The sequence below is a fragment of the Nuphar pumila genome, chromosome 2, assembly GCF_984573655.1.
Source record: "Nuphar pumila chromosome 2, dmNupPumi1.hap1.1, whole genome shotgun sequence".
NCBI classification, from domain to species: Eukaryota; Viridiplantae; Streptophyta; class Magnoliopsida; order Nymphaeales; family Nymphaeaceae; genus Nuphar; species Nuphar pumila.
Genome location: NC_143250.1, coordinates 147,988,552 through 148,003,591, shown reverse-complemented (window position 1 = coordinate 148,003,591; position 15,040 = coordinate 147,988,552). Strand labels below are relative to the sequence as shown.

Genomic DNA, 15,040 nt, shown 5'->3' with positions numbered 1-15,040 from the left:
GTTCATCTGATGCACAACAATTAGTGCTATCAAAATGCCCAAGTGAGGCTGCAGAAACACATCCTTTTAGTATCTAGTGCTTACCAGTTACTACACAATACGCACCTCATTCATGGTCACGCTTCTTACACTTCCCCGAAAAACACGAGCACATACAATCATCATGAAGACTAAGTTACAGCTAAAACACTATTTCATCAAACAATAACACGTCATGCATTTTATACCAACAATTCCAATGCATAAAGGGGAGAGAAAAATCAACCAATGCTGGGAAAACAAACCGCTCAGATTGCTCTTCTAACGAGGCTAATTGTTCTAATGCAAAAGCATCTGTTGGTTCATTCTAAAGAAACGAAGACATCAAATACAACACAATAACACGAACGAATAATTAGTATTCGCATACTCTTACGACTAAAATTTTCCTAAGACATACATATAAAGCAGATCTGCGGAAATGTCATTACCTAAACAATTCATCTAATAATGTAAAAAAAAAATCATTTTTTTTCATTCACCGCTCCTCTCGCTAACACCACCCCCCCCCCCCCCCCCCGCAACACAACCACCGACCCACCCGCCTCCACCATCCACACCACACACACGCACACATTAAAAGTTAACAAATAAATAAACAACAGTCCATCGCTTCTATTTATGTAAGAAAGAGTTGACAGAGTGAGAACAGAATAAAACTCACCAACCCGATGGATCGGCGTATTATCTGCCTCCATAAATTTCTTGCCCCTAAAATTATACAAAAATTCTGTTAACGAAAATAATACAATCGCGCCTCTTACTGAAATGCAACCAACAACGAAACGGTAACAAATAAGTAACAAAAAATAAAAGAAAACAGCAAGAAAATTAGGCAAAACGAATCGCAAGATATAACAGAGACTCCGGAGAGGAATCTGGATTAGATGCGATATAATGTCGAGAAACCCTAGAATCATTCGACTGAAAAAAATCAGGGGATTTGAAGAGGAGAATATGAAGGGAGAAGAGGAAAATTAGATGCATAGGAAACAGAACAAGAATCCATCCTCTTGTCTAGAATAAATAAACAAAAGAAACGCAGACCAACCTGAACGAATCTGAGAGCAAACCCTTTGAGATTGACGGTGCGCGGCCGAAAACCAACGGAGAGAGAGAAACGATAGCGGAAGAGGTTTTAGACAAAGAGACGGTGGGCTTTACCCTTCTCTTTCTATTTTTCTTTTTGTTCTTTTTTCCTTTTCCCCCGCGAGAAAAAATATCGCGGTAACCCTACGAGTTGTCATTATGGGAATCGGACCCGTATCGTTTTCAAAAAACGGATTCGTGTCGTATCGAATCGGTCCCGTCTCGATTGGTAACACGGAGATAAAATGACAAAAGGTTCGAGAGAGCCAAGTCAGGGCCACAGCCGGGCCTATGCCGCCGGCGAGGCCGAGAGAGAGAGAGCTTACCGGTTCCAGATGAATCGAGTTTTCCGGTGGTGGAGATGCCGGCGGTGATACCAACAGCAACGGAACGGTCAGGGGAAAGCCAGAATAGGCAGAGGATGTGAAGGGGGAGATGGCTCGGCTCATTTGCTAATGGATCGGGTTTTGGCCTAGTTTTTAATGGGCTCGGATTTGAAGTGTGGCCCATTCGCCCAATGGGGCCAATGTTTAGCGCATTAGTTCAGCCGGCCCCAAACTCATTTGTATGTTGTTTTCGAACAAAGTTCATAAATTAATTTTTAGAATACAACAAAAAATAAATTAAATGAAAAAAACCATAAAATTCAGAATTTCACGTTTATTAATCTTTAAAGTATCCAAATGAAATGTTCATAACAAAATATTCCGTCTCATATGGTTTAACCCATAGCATAACAAAAAAAACAATTAAAAATATTTATCGATTTTCTGCCGAGACTCTAGGAATCAGCCAAATCACAAGAATCGGATTCCGTCAGACCTTAGACCCGGATCTAACACATTTTCTCGGTTATGGATCTTAAGTAAGATCTGAATGTGTACTTGGATTGAATTCGGGTAGGTCTGTTCTGGATCCGGCAGGGCCAGGGTTTTGTAACACATGAAGGCGATCTGATTGAATATCCAGGTCGGACCTATGAGGTCCGATTAACACATCGACCCAGGTATGGTTCATGAAATTTCTTACCAAACCTGTGTCTGACCTGAGTTCCCATTAAGGTTCATAGTTTTTCATTGTAAAAAAAGTACATAGCATTGTTTAGCTGGGTATGGACCAGGTCTGGTTTATGTAATCCTTATCAAACTCAGGTATGGTTTTTCCTATGAAATATCTGACGTGTGTCCAATAACTAGTACCAGCACCTCCTAGTTGGATCTAGGTCCAGACCACCCATTTTTAGCAGAGATCTGACCCGTCGGCACCCCTAGTTTAGACTTTCTGCATTAGGATTGAGTTCGGATTAATATTTCAGGATCTATTTATCGTCCAGATCAAATCCAACCGGCTCACACTTTACATGCAAAACGCTTGTTTTTTTGCATCGAATCCATCACCACATAAAAATTGGACCCAGAATCAATCAGGCCCGGTACGAAATCTGCATAATCTTACAGAGTTCGTTAACTCAAAACTTCTCAATATGTTTCTGGAAATCGAAGTCAAATACCCTTCAATGTATCAACTCTCGGGTCAAGCAGCTTAACTCACTTAACCTTGTTTGAGCCCAACATCAAAACCAAACCCAATCCAACCCATTAAGAGGGTGACTTGATCTCTACTGATTTTGTTTTTATGAACACAATATAAACTCAATCTGGCAACTCAAATAGATCTGGAATGCATCATATCCGAATTGAAACTTAAACCCAATTTATATCGGTTCTGGTTTGGGTTTAATTTTTCAGAGCTGATTAAAGGGTCAATGAAAGGTAACCCAAACCAGACGTGCTAATGAAAGGAGCCTGTTTCCATATTCTTTTAAGGCTGAAAAATCAGAATATGGATCAATTCAGAGGCAGTCCAACCCACCCCAAGTGGTCAGAGGGGAACGTGGATTTAATTGCAGATCTGTGACTTTCATGCTAACCTGTACCCGAGCCCCAACTAGATCAACCCATACCTGAACTTTTTTTTTCGTTTATACTTTACATATGCATATATATTATAAGTTTATAACCTAATTAGATAGGTTACCCACAAGTAGGGATGTAAATGGGTCGGACTTGGGTTGGATCTAGGCAATACCAAGTCTGACCTAATTGGATTCAGATTCGGATTATGAATCAGATGGGATCAGCTAAAACCAAACTCCAATCCAACTAACCTAAAATCCGTCATTTAAGTTCAATTTTGCCAATGCAGTCATGCTCTATCTTAGGGGTCTTGGTTCGATCCATAAGTTCATGTTTTTTTTTTGTTCATCATTATCATGGCATGTGGAAATGAACAAACCAATCAAAATTCAAATAAGCTTCAGTTAGACTAAGGTCTCATTTTTAGCTACGATGTGGGTTAAAGGTCTGATTCTACCTAACCCAAGTACTGGTGTTTTTATTAAAACGCACCGTAGAGTTGTATATGAAACATAAGTTGGGCTTAACCATTCCTATACTTGTCCCAAGCATTACTCGAACCTGAATTTCACCTTGATTATAGATTGTTGCCTTGTTGGGATGGGTCAGATATCCCTAAATGGGATAAATATCTTAACTATCTATCATAATGTGTTTATAATATAAATTGAAGTTGTTATAATCCTGGTAATAATAATATTATTATTATTATTGAAAAAGTTGTAGCTACCTACTACTTTTTTAGCCTACCACCAGTGAATAGGTATTGCCTGTTGCCGGGTTTTTGCAAATCTGATCCTGCAAATGTGTTTGGCATGACCAAATTGCTAGGAAATGACACTTGGATCAAGTTTTTTTATAAAAATGATTTTTAAGCATTGAATATTTTTTAAATTTGTAGACCGTCCGCTTTTAAAACTTATAAAAATCTGCCTTTATGTTGGAATCGGACGATCCAAGAGTCAATTTGTATAAAATCAAGCATGTAGATCACATTTGAATGGTCAGATTTAATTAAAAAAAAAACAGAAAAAAAAAACTTCTAAAGCCTGGTCGACTGGCGGTAGGCAGCTACCACCTATTCTACTATTGTTATTACATATTTATTTTTTGACTTAGGGGCGTACTTTGTACTTTGTATCAACCAACATACAGGAAGTTTGTCTAACAAGCTTAGCCTAGTGATTTGTATCTTTTGCCTCAATCGAGGTCGAAATATAGTTGTGGTAAATCCAATATTGCAATCTAAACCTAAACCAGTCAACTTGAACTTGTTGTCCCATTTTTTTCTTTATCTAATTCATGAAGGGGTGACCAACTTGGTTGAGCTTGTCAAAGGTTCAAAGAATATTCTGCAAGGCTCAATTTTATGAGGTAAAACTAACGAGATATCACTACATCATGACCTACTGCAACTATTATTAAGTAATATTAGATTGTCATGAATATGAATATTTATATAAAAAAAGAAATACACATAAATAAACATATGAGAAAACATAGCAAAGCAGGACCCATCAAGACAACCATATACTGTCAACTGTCAAGTGATTACTAATGAATTCAGGTCACCCAGTTCACCATAAATAAAAAACGATGGTACAAGAAGATTAAGACCGTTCAAATGGAAAGATGGGGGTGGATCAAGATGGTGTAAGGTAGGGGTGGATCAAGTAAGGATAACAGAACCTCGTAGAAATCGATACTCTAGTGCAACTACAAAACTAGAAAACTACTAAAAACATGAAATCAACAGAAATTTTAAGAAAAAATCACTAAAAAACTCTTACTTGGGTCTCTAAAAATGAATATATATAGCAAACAATAAAGAAACCCTAATCCTAATACAAATATGAAATAAATTCAGAACTCAATTAAGATCTAAAGAAGATACAAACCTAAACTAAGATCCAAACTAAATAAACATAAAAAAATAGATCCAAATAAACCTTGTAGACTTAGTAGTATTTATCTTCCGCTCATATATCATTCTCCTCGGGTTAGAGAAAACTTGCCATTAAGGCTGGATCCGGTTTGCAATCTTTTTCAGTTTTTCTCTACTATTCAGGTCATGCATTTATAGTAAACAATCCTATGCTCCTCCCAAACCAATCATAATCCAATACATAAATACTCTAATATGAGGTATCCATATCTCCATGTTCCAGATGCATATGTTGATCCATGATGCATACTGATAAAGTTTGGATATGGTTTAGGAAAATTGGGCATAGGGTGCTTTTGGATATGGGTACCAATTATAGTTTGAGGAGATTTAAATTAAAATAAATCAAATGGGTTTTGGGTATTGTGTAAGATAAGGGAAAGCTTACTTTGGTTTGGACCTAATTGAGTTTGGTTATCAAGGATTTAGATTAAAGTTCACTTTGGATTGGGTCTAACAAGCTTTGGTGCATGTTCAAATTGGATTTACCTACGAATGAGTCAATGGATTCTTGTGGGATTCAATAAAATGAAATTGGATTCATTATGAGACTTTGGATCCAAATCTTCTTCAATTTGAATTGGGTTTTTAAAAAAAGTCTTCTCCAGGTTAATGGGAGCCCCTGGAGCTTTTGTAGAACTTGTAACTGAGGATAGGGGCAGATTGGGCATGTTTGGAAGCAAGAAAGATGCAGGAAAAGTGATGCAAAATGGAAAAATCCGTACAAATCTTATAGAGTTTTTTCACTGAGAGTTTTTCTACTTTTAATTTATTTTTACACTCCCCACCACCCATCTCACCACTTCTCACAAGCACCACCAACACCAGCACCAGCACCACCACCACCACCGTCATCCTCCTCTCTCTCATTTTTTTCTCATGCTACACAAACGAAAACTTTTTTTTGGAAAGCTTCTCCTATCAAAAAACTCTCATAGGCAAGACTTTCTTTTCATATGAGAGTTTTTATGTTTTTTAAACGTGCCCTTGGAGCTTCCCTTGGAGCTTTAGCTCGTGATGCTTTGTAGATTCATCCCTCTACGTGTGGTAGGTGATGGGTTTTTTTTCCTTAAATTATCAAAAAAAAAAAAAAAACCCATCCCCTCTCCAACCTTTAAGTTGCAAGGAAGAGTTTCTATTGCATTTGATTATTTGTAGTATAAGACATAATAACGTTCGGGGTCGAATGAGATAGACACTAATAATCAATGGGTCACAGGTTCAAATCCCATCTAGGCTTGCATATCAAAAGAAACATAATTCTGTCCAATCTTGGCAATATTTTTTTCACGCAGCACGCTGTCAGCACACCGTAAGTAAGGCAGGCAGAGCCAGGGTGACTAATTATTAGAGTGTGGATTCCCAAAATCAGTTTTGGTTGTTTGGCACAAGGGAATTGGAAGAAACAAAAAAAGAAAACCTAGGCAGGGAATCCACCCGTCTTCATTTGTTTTGTTTTGGATCCCATGACAAGGAGGAGATATCAAAAGCTTCCCATTTTCCTCAAGACCTCCATCCTATTATTTCTTTGAAATTTTTTATCCCATACCAATTCATTCTTCATTTATCTCACCATATCTCCCGACTAATATCAGGAAACCCAAAAGAATTGGCAACCTAAATCCTTGAAGAATCGCCAACTGCTTTGAAACAAGAAAAAAAATCCAATTGCTCACAAATGCTCCGCTCATCTGGTAAGGGCGACTTGTGAATGTCACCAAGTTGACAGGACGTCACAAGTTTGAAACCAACAGTAGGCATTCCTTGTCGCAAGGTCAAAGCTGAGTGTACTCCTCAGTGGGAAGGAGAGACGTCAAGGGTTTTATCTATCTGAGGCCAACCAATGTGTGGTCGGTGATGGGTGCTTTTTCCTTGGATTACCCAAAAACAAAAAGAAAAAAAAAATCCAATTTTCTCTATATCATTTCCTCTCAAATTATTTCTTTTAATTCCGTCTGAATGGCGAATGCCTTCTCCCAAACATAACATAATGCTTAAGATTATTTTTCTCAACTGAGTTTATTAGCCTCCCCCATAATTTGGCCCAACATGGTCGACTTGCTTAAAATCAACACCTTGATCTGCATTTTGTCTTTCATTGATAAAATCAAACACCAAAGATTTTCAGATGAAGTGTATACAAAGATTTTGTCATTAAAAAAATTCAGCAAGTTGCATTGCTTTTGACTTTTGATTCGTTAAAAAGTTTGTCATGATCCATATATATTGTCAAGTATAAAATCTAGTTCAAGATTTTCGGTCAAATCTGCATATACGAACAAAGGCAGTGAGGACAGCTTGAAACAGTCCCTTCCTTATGTCATTTTGCAAATCCTCTCCTTTTTTTTCACTTTTATTGCAAACTGGTCATTGTCAACATCTGTTAGTTTGACCATGGTTAACCAGTGTTTGTTAGTGTAATATCTTTTTTCAAATCAGTCTTTACCTAATTCACATTTTGCAAATTAGTTCTCCTGTAACGGTGAACCATTAATTTGTCTACCTTTAACAGTTACCGTCAGAATGGCTAAAAGCTGTTTACCTCAAATAGGGGTTGGTAACGGGCTGGGCAACTCAATGGGCCAAGCCAAACCCAGCTCTTGTGGGCTGGGTTTGAGTTATTTATTATTTTTTAATAATATATATATATATACATATATATTTTTAAAAAAATTAACTATTGCATAGTAATTTGGTAACTGTTACTGTTTATCTAATTAATTACATTAACTTTATGAAAACCAAAAAGACAATTAATTGAGTGCACGAGAAATTGAAAACTTGTTAATTATTACTATTTACAAATGGATTTGAGCCGAGCTGGGCTGGACCCAGCCCACTTCACATTGGCCTGTTGGGCCAATTGGCCCGGCCATGAGCTGCTCTTCAAACCCGATCCTGTTAAGAACTGGGCCAAAACTCGATCCGTTAGTAAATGGGTCGGAGCATCTTCGGGCCGGGCCACACTTAAAGTCTAATGGACTGAGCCCCGAGCATTGGGCCGCAATGCCCACCCCCAAGGGTTAACGAAAAAGCAAAGACCAAATTGTAAAATTATGACATAAGGCAGAAACTATTTTGCAAATCGGCTAGAAGGCAAGTACCAATTTGAAAAAAACCAGTTTAGGAATTAATGATTCCCATAAACTTTATGAAAGATGTTGATATAGACCATAACCGTAAAAGTAGCATATTTGAAGACCTAACTAATGGTTAAGGTTGGGGTTGTGGGCCTAAGAACATTTCAAATTGAACCATCTCGACAGATCCAAAAAAAGAAAAAGAAAGTTGAAAAAATCATCATTATTTGTTGGTTAAAAGAAAAAAGTTCGTAGATTGGTTTACAAACTAAACGTATGACAAACCCCATCAGAGGATGCAAAATAAATGTATTTCTATCAGACATATTATTTCAAGCTGACATATTATTTCATTGGTAGTCTACAAACAACCAAAAGGAAAAAAAGGTACCCACCAATGACTTTTTGGGCACGTTTGGAAAAGAGAGAAAAAAACTCTCATAGGAAAAGAAAGTTTTGCCTATGAGAGTTTTTGATACTAGAAGCTTTTCAAAAAACAGTTTTTGGCTTGTTTGTATAGCATGAGAAAAAAAGAGTGAGAAAATGTGAAAAAATGAGAGAGATAAGGAGGGTGGTGGTGAGATGTAGCGAGATGAGTGGTGAGGAGTGTAAAAATAAATTTTCTCTTGGTAGGAAATATTCCCATGGAGGAAGGTAGAGGAATGTTTCCTATCAAAAAGTGTACTTTTTAAAACAACTCTAGTGAAAAACTCTCTCATTTGGAAGGGTCAAAAAATCTGTACAGTGTATCACTTTTACTACATCATTCTTCCTTCCAAACGTGTCCTTTGGTAGCCAATCCCTGTTTTCTCACATTTGTTTACACGTGAGAAATGAGGGTAAATGAGAATCATTCTCTCACAATCATCAGGGGCCAAGCAAGTGAACCTCAACATCAACTATGGACAGGGTTAAACTCGTCTCTGCATAAAAAGGTCACCTGGTTTCATGTTGTTTTGGAGCCTTGAGATAGCTTAATTTTCAGCCAAGTAATAGTGCATGAATTTTTATCAAGTGGAATTTTTAGGCAACCAGGGGAATTTTTATCCCAACAAAGGCAGGATGAACTTTTTAGGCTTTTTGAAAATTTATAAAATATATGGATACTTTAAGAACGGTCATCTACTCAAGTTTTACCCTTTTTCTTCTTTTTTTAAAATTCGATTTGGTTATGTGGGGTGTGTTAATGTCATCCTTGTGGTTTGACTTGATGAATAAATTCTTGAACCTAAAAGGTTTTTTCATGCCTAATTCAATAATCTCAACCTAATTTAGAATAAACAATAGAGGATTCTTAATCTATAACTTATTTAATGTGTCTTCAGATGCATGATATTAGGTTAGGGAAAAAGTGCTGCACTGAGCTTTCCAAACCCCAATGTTTTGGGAAATGGACTATTAATCTATCTGATGTGGTATTGCAGTGTCAACATCTACAAAAAGGTGATGAATAGTTAACAGGCCAGCTGCAGGCCTTCTGTTCCACAAACATTGTAGTGAGGAGTTGCAGTACTTGTAGATTTTTTTTTTTTTTTACTTGGAGAAATCGCTCCAGGCGCAGAGACCCAGCCGCCTGGTTCAGCCTGCCGCACTTACGGTCTCTGTCCATGTCTGTGTAAAACTCCAAAGGCTTACGCCTCGACCCCAGGGAGTCGCCAAGTTTTGGCTCAAGCAGGGGGTGACGCCCATGAGATTTGAACCTAAATTGCCCGTGAAACTGTCTAGGCCCCATCCCACGACGCCAAAACTTTTGGGTCCAGTACTTGTAGATGTCGCAAAGACACCCCTGATGAGTTTTAAAAACCAAACTTGGTGGTCGTAAATTAGGGATATTGAAAAGCGCAGGGAGGCAGATTGAATTGAATTTTTGGGTTAGCCAAGCTGCTGGACCCTACGGCCACCACTTGTAAAGGCTAACATTTCATATAGAGTACAAGACAAACATGGTTATGAAGAGAGGGAGGGTCTTCCCATGAAGAATCACAAGGGTCATTTTCAACATAGCATCTCCGGAGTTCTGCTCCACCTCATGTTATCTCAAACAAGAAAAATGTGAATTTTGTTCAAACTCAGCCTCACTTTACGTAATTAATGAAAGTATGTGGTATGCCAACCTCACCGTATCCATATTTCTTCATATTAAACAAGATATGTTGCTCACCGTGATCATAAAAGAATATGACATCCACAAGACAATGGAAAAAAAAGTCAGAATAAGGGTGGCAAGAAAAGGAAGAAGAATGATGAAAATTTAAGTTGGTATCAGACCTAACCTTCACTTTTACTTTTAATTAATTACAGTGTGGCCTCAGTAGGCCTTTTTATTTACATAGTCAATTATTAAAGAAAGCAAAAAGGGCCATTTTCAACATGGTGGTTCTATGTCCAACATGGACTTTCTTTTTACTATTCTGTCCATACAAGAGTCAATAAGGGTAGAAAGAATAAGGGAGATGAGGAGATACTAAACCATAATTTATTCTCCAATAAGCTTAGGGGAGTTGAATTTCATCTCCAATATGCTTAGAGGGGTTGAACTTAGTCTCTTCTCCATAGGGATCATTCAGTTGAGTAGGGTCTAGCGTTGGGTTGTAAGCATACCATCCAGACCAATATATGTACTGAAAAAAATTGATCAGGCTTAGTGCGGCGAGCAGCCAATAGAAAAGGTCCAACCTGTCTTTGTTGAGATTATTCTCTGAGAGCCACCCCTTGTGGGATTTGCCTGAGGTGATCTTGTTCACCACAGAGACTAGAATTGAGCTAAAGAAGAAGCCGAATGAGTATGAACAGTATGTCATGGCAGTTAAGAAGGACTGCATCCCTGCTACAGACTGCTTGTAGAAGAACTCAATGAGCCCAACAGCAGTGAACATCTCAGAGAGTCCAAATATGAGAAACTGTGGTGCAATCCAGAATATGGAGATTGGCACGTTAGAGATTTGCATCATTTTCCTTCTCTTGTTCTCGACTATAGCTGCTGTTACCATGGAGAAAGTTGCAATGAACAGTCCGACGCCTATTCGCTGCAATGGTGAGATACCAGAGTCCTTGCCAGAGATTCGTCGTGCAAATGGAACGAAGACAGTCTCATAGAATGGCACAACGAAGATAAGCGTAATGTAGGGGATTGATTGAAGTGAAGCAGGTGGGACTCTGAAGTTCTTAGTCAGTTGGGTGTTCATGGCTCTTCCCTGTTGCACTGACAATGTCTGTAGCTGAGCAAGTATGGTGTTGAAAATGATGGTGCAGGCAAAAATCGGGATTACAGAGATGATGATCTTCACTTGCTCAACCTGAGTTACTGTGCAGAGCTTCCATGGGCTCTGCTTCCTTGTAATGCCATCTTCAGTCATGATGCATGCCTTGTCCAAAAACCTGCATCTCATAAATAACTAAAATCATTACTACCGAGTATAGTTGAAGTACTTTGCATTTTTTCATGTTTTGCTTTTGGTATATTCATCATAAATAATACTAAGTAATTGCAGGTCACCTGAACTTTTCTGTATGCAGCAGGTTCGCCACAACTGTAGATGAGTTGAGATTGGGAAGATCATTTTTGTTTCCATGAAGAAGCTCGGGTTTAGATGGGCAGACTTGCTTCCTTTTAGTAATGGCAGCTACAAATACCTGACAATCACCAAACAAATTCCATTGGTACAGAAACAAAAGGGGGTTATAAGCTTGGAAACTTTTAAAGTATATCCTACTATCAAGGAAAAGTTGCAGCAAGCAAAGCCACAATAAACAGTTGGATTCTTTCATAAACAAAGCAGAGAAACAACATCCTCTCTCTCTCTCTCACTCTTGTGAGTGAGTGTGTAGGAGAATGAAGACATACCTGTGCAATAGGAATGAATATACTGCCTTGAGGTGGTTTGTTTCTGTAAAGAGTAATGCCACATATTAGGCTGATTAAGGCCATGGCCATGGCTGCGGCTGAGACTCCAAAACCAACATCCATGCCTGAGTGAGTCTGAACCCAAACAAGGACGGTAAGCGCGATAAGCTCGCCAACACAGAAGCTAAAATATGCAACATTGAAGTAAGACGAGAGCTTCCTCGACTGCTTAGGGTCATCCCCTACAAACTGATCTCCTCCATGAGAAAGCATGTTTGGCTTCACACATCCACTTCCCAGAGCCACCAGGTATAAGCCCACAAAGAATATCAATGCCTGGAACCCTTTTGCTTCCTGACAGAAGTCTCCTTCAATTCCCATATTGCAGTCTGTTGGCCTAAGTTGAGGTAAATGAGCTTGGACTGCGAGCAAGATAAAGCCCTGTAATCAATTTTGATCATGAAACTGTCATGCTAGACCGATATGATTTATCAATATATATATATATATATATATAGATAGATAGATAGATAGATAGATAACGTTTGTTTTAAAAATGAATTGTCAAAAAATGGTTCATGATTTATCCAGAAAACCTATCAAATGTCTCATTTTTTTTAATGAATTGTCAAATGATGCTTGAAATAAAGGATCACATAAGAAGATGTTTTCATTATGATCTGAAAGTGATAAAAGAAAGGAAGGGGCTCTTACTGAGAGCTCTACAAAGCCAAATATGATGATGGTCCAAAAGCTCCCAAGGTAAGAGTCAGAAAGGAATCCACCCAACAGGGATAGCAGAAAGATGGTGCCCACAAAATTTGTCACTACGTTAGCAGATTTTGAAAGAGAGAAGTGCATCTCATCGAATACATATGTAATTAGATTGTTCCCCACTGCTGCGATCGCCATGATCTCGAAGGCTTGAAGGCCTGGATCATCACAAGAAAAAAAGAAAGAAAAATCAGCATCATATTAGGAATTTAGAACAATTAATCCAATAAGACAAAGTAGACAAGGCACAACATGAGAATAAAATCCAAAACATTTTGAAGAATTCAGCAAGGCCCACAAATTGAATCAAAGAGCACAATTTCATTCAGCAAACCAGCCTTAGACAATATTAGCAAGATCTAACAATTTGACTATTTAGCTTTGATTAAAAAAACTGCTATGGGCAATAAAATCGACCAGTACAATAGAAGAGCAGGACAAATTAAAGGCAAGGAAATAGAGAGGAGAATGTATGGTGACTGCCACTATCTTTCCTTCTCGATGGTTGGACTTTTGCATAATGAAAAAACACATTGAAAAGCCATGAATCGAAACATTTCAACCCAAAAAGAGAGAAGAACCGGAGAAACGTGGCAGCTTTAAACCCCACCACTTGTAACAAATTTACCAACCATCCATGAATACAAACGACACTTCAAAACAGAGAAGACCAACCATAAAGATTGTACCCTTGATTCTACCTTCTATAGAGTTGGGTACAAATCCATCTGATCAAGCATTTGAAAAAGAGAAAGGCAGAGAGTGAGAAGACCCATATCAAGGATTGCATATTTGAGTCTCAAAACCATCAGAGCCTCAGTGGGCATCAACTCATTCATAAATATTGCAGCTCCATTTTCCTACATGGATTGGTTTTGGCATAAAAAACAGTAGAGAGCCGGCAAAAGAAAGAAGACCCAGCTCAGAGATTGCGGTTTCCCTCATCCCACGTTTGGTTTTGCATAAAATCATGAACCGACCAAGAAACCAAAAACCTTGCATGAAGGGAAGCAGGAAGGACAAAACCCAGTTGTCAAGCACTCTGCCTCTCTTCTTCACCCATGATTTTGTTGGTAACATGCCATCAAGCCAAAACAATTGAAAGACAACAAATTTGAATTGAAAGGAAAGGTGAAAGAATGATGACCCAGAACGAAGACTGCAGCTTTCATTCCTCCATGGCTGGCCTTGCAAGGTCTGCCTTTCCAATCCACTGAGTGATTCAAGGAAAACATGGGTGGTCCTCCTCCTCCTCTGACATTCACTCTAGTACTAGTGTTGTCATGGTCCATCTTCTCTCGATGTGGAGATTTTGAGCAGCAAAGTAATCCTTGTCTAAAAAAGGCAAAAAAATAATGATCCCTCCACTCAAATTGCAAATTGCAATGCACTCGTGAAGGTGATGAGCTTATAAATAGAGATAAAATGAGGATGAGTGGTTGGGCACTTTCTGAGGTCATGATGGGCATTCCTACTGTTCGAATAGTGCAGGTAGCTGTGGAAGGGTCCAGAGTGTTGTGTGTCCAAGTAACCAGAGGTGTGAAGGAACACAAACTTGGTCTCCCACAAAAAAAACCAAAGAGGAGATTGACACATTAACAAATTCTTTATTGTAACGAAGCACACCAAGAGAAAAGGCATAGTTGGCAATATAAAAATGCGATCCAAAGGAAGCAAACGACAAAGTGGTGATGCGTTAATCCCTGCTAATGGATACAAATGACCCAGCAAACAGTCAATTTTTAAATATCACATTTTCCCCAAAGGCTTCTAGGGATTAATTATTCTCACCTCTATTGTCTTATGCTTCTCAAAAAGTAATTTCAGCAATTCGATGTCGCTGATGCCTAATTCTCAGGATCAGCGACCAATTGATAGAGCAGGATTAATCTCCAAGTCCTTAACTCATATTTACCTCGTAATGACAGGTAGGATCCCTCTGATCTGGTTTATCATGCCTTAAGCAATATTCCGTATAAAATTATCTTAAAAAGCTGGTTGATGGGTTTCTCGGATTGGTTCTTCAACACATCTTTTAAACTTTTTTTGCTCACCATTATTGTGTGATTACCAGTGAAGGTCCTTGAGCCTCAACTTCAATTTTTTCTTCACTTATATCTCAGTTACAGTATGAGGTCCCATTGAATTAGATTTGAAAATAGCTCTAAGCCTTGTATTCACACTTGCGGCTAGAAAATGCATCCGCATTCCCAAGGCGAATAACTACTCACTCTCTATCTCTATGAGGGATGCAAACGGATCTGATTTGGATCAGCTAAATACATAGGAAAGTCAGAACTTGACTGCATCAAAACAGCCAAAAATAATAAAGGGCAGATGGGATAAAGTCTAT

At 38.4% G+C, this 15,040-nt stretch overlaps 2 protein-coding genes across 2 annotated transcripts in view; both read right to left on the bottom strand.

Annotated features, from left to right (window-relative positions):
* Positions 1-1,199, bottom strand: part of LOC149847592 (uncharacterized) — an 84,159-nt gene extending 82,960 nt beyond the window's left edge. Inside the window, exons 1-2 of the mRNA XM_089997113.1 lie at positions 1,091-1,199; positions 704-750 (exon numbers count right to left, since the gene is read on the bottom strand). Of these exons, the coding sequence (XP_089853239.1) occupies positions 704-737 (34 nt within the window). The 5' untranslated portion in view covers positions 738-750; positions 1,091-1,199. The remainder of the gene's footprint in view (positions 1-703; positions 751-1,090) is intronic.
* Positions 1,200-10,508: 9,309 nt separating this feature from the next.
* On the bottom strand, positions 10,509-13,979 carry LOC149847591 (protein NRT1/ PTR FAMILY 4.3-like). Its single transcript, XM_089994260.1, has 5 exons — positions 13,835-13,979; positions 12,628-12,845; positions 11,914-12,354; positions 11,566-11,702; positions 10,509-11,447 (listed from the first exon to the last, which is right to left on the bottom strand). Exons 1-5 carry the CDS (start codon positions 13,977-13,979, stop codon positions 10,562-10,564), a joined length of 1,827 nt encoding a protein of 608 aa, XP_089850386.1. The 3' UTR covers positions 10,509-10,561.
* Positions 13,980-15,040: the final 1,061 nt, after the last annotated feature.

What these genes read in the sequence shown, in the direction of transcription:
- LOC149847591 (XM_089994260.1), bottom strand. Translation starts at nt 13,979, where the DNA reads ATGGACCATGACAACACTAGTACTAGAGTGAATGTCAGAGGAGGAGGA. An exon ending in AGCTGCAGTCTTCGTTCTGG is followed by an intron (nt 12,846 to 13,834) that starts GTCATCATTCTT and finishes GTGATGATCCAG; the next exon opens with GCCTTCAAGCCTTCGAGATC. An exon ending in TTGGCTTTGTAGAGCTCTCA is followed by an intron (nt 12,355 to 12,627) that starts GTAAGAGCCCCT and finishes AATTGATTACAG; the next exon opens with GGCTTTATCTTGCTCGCAGT.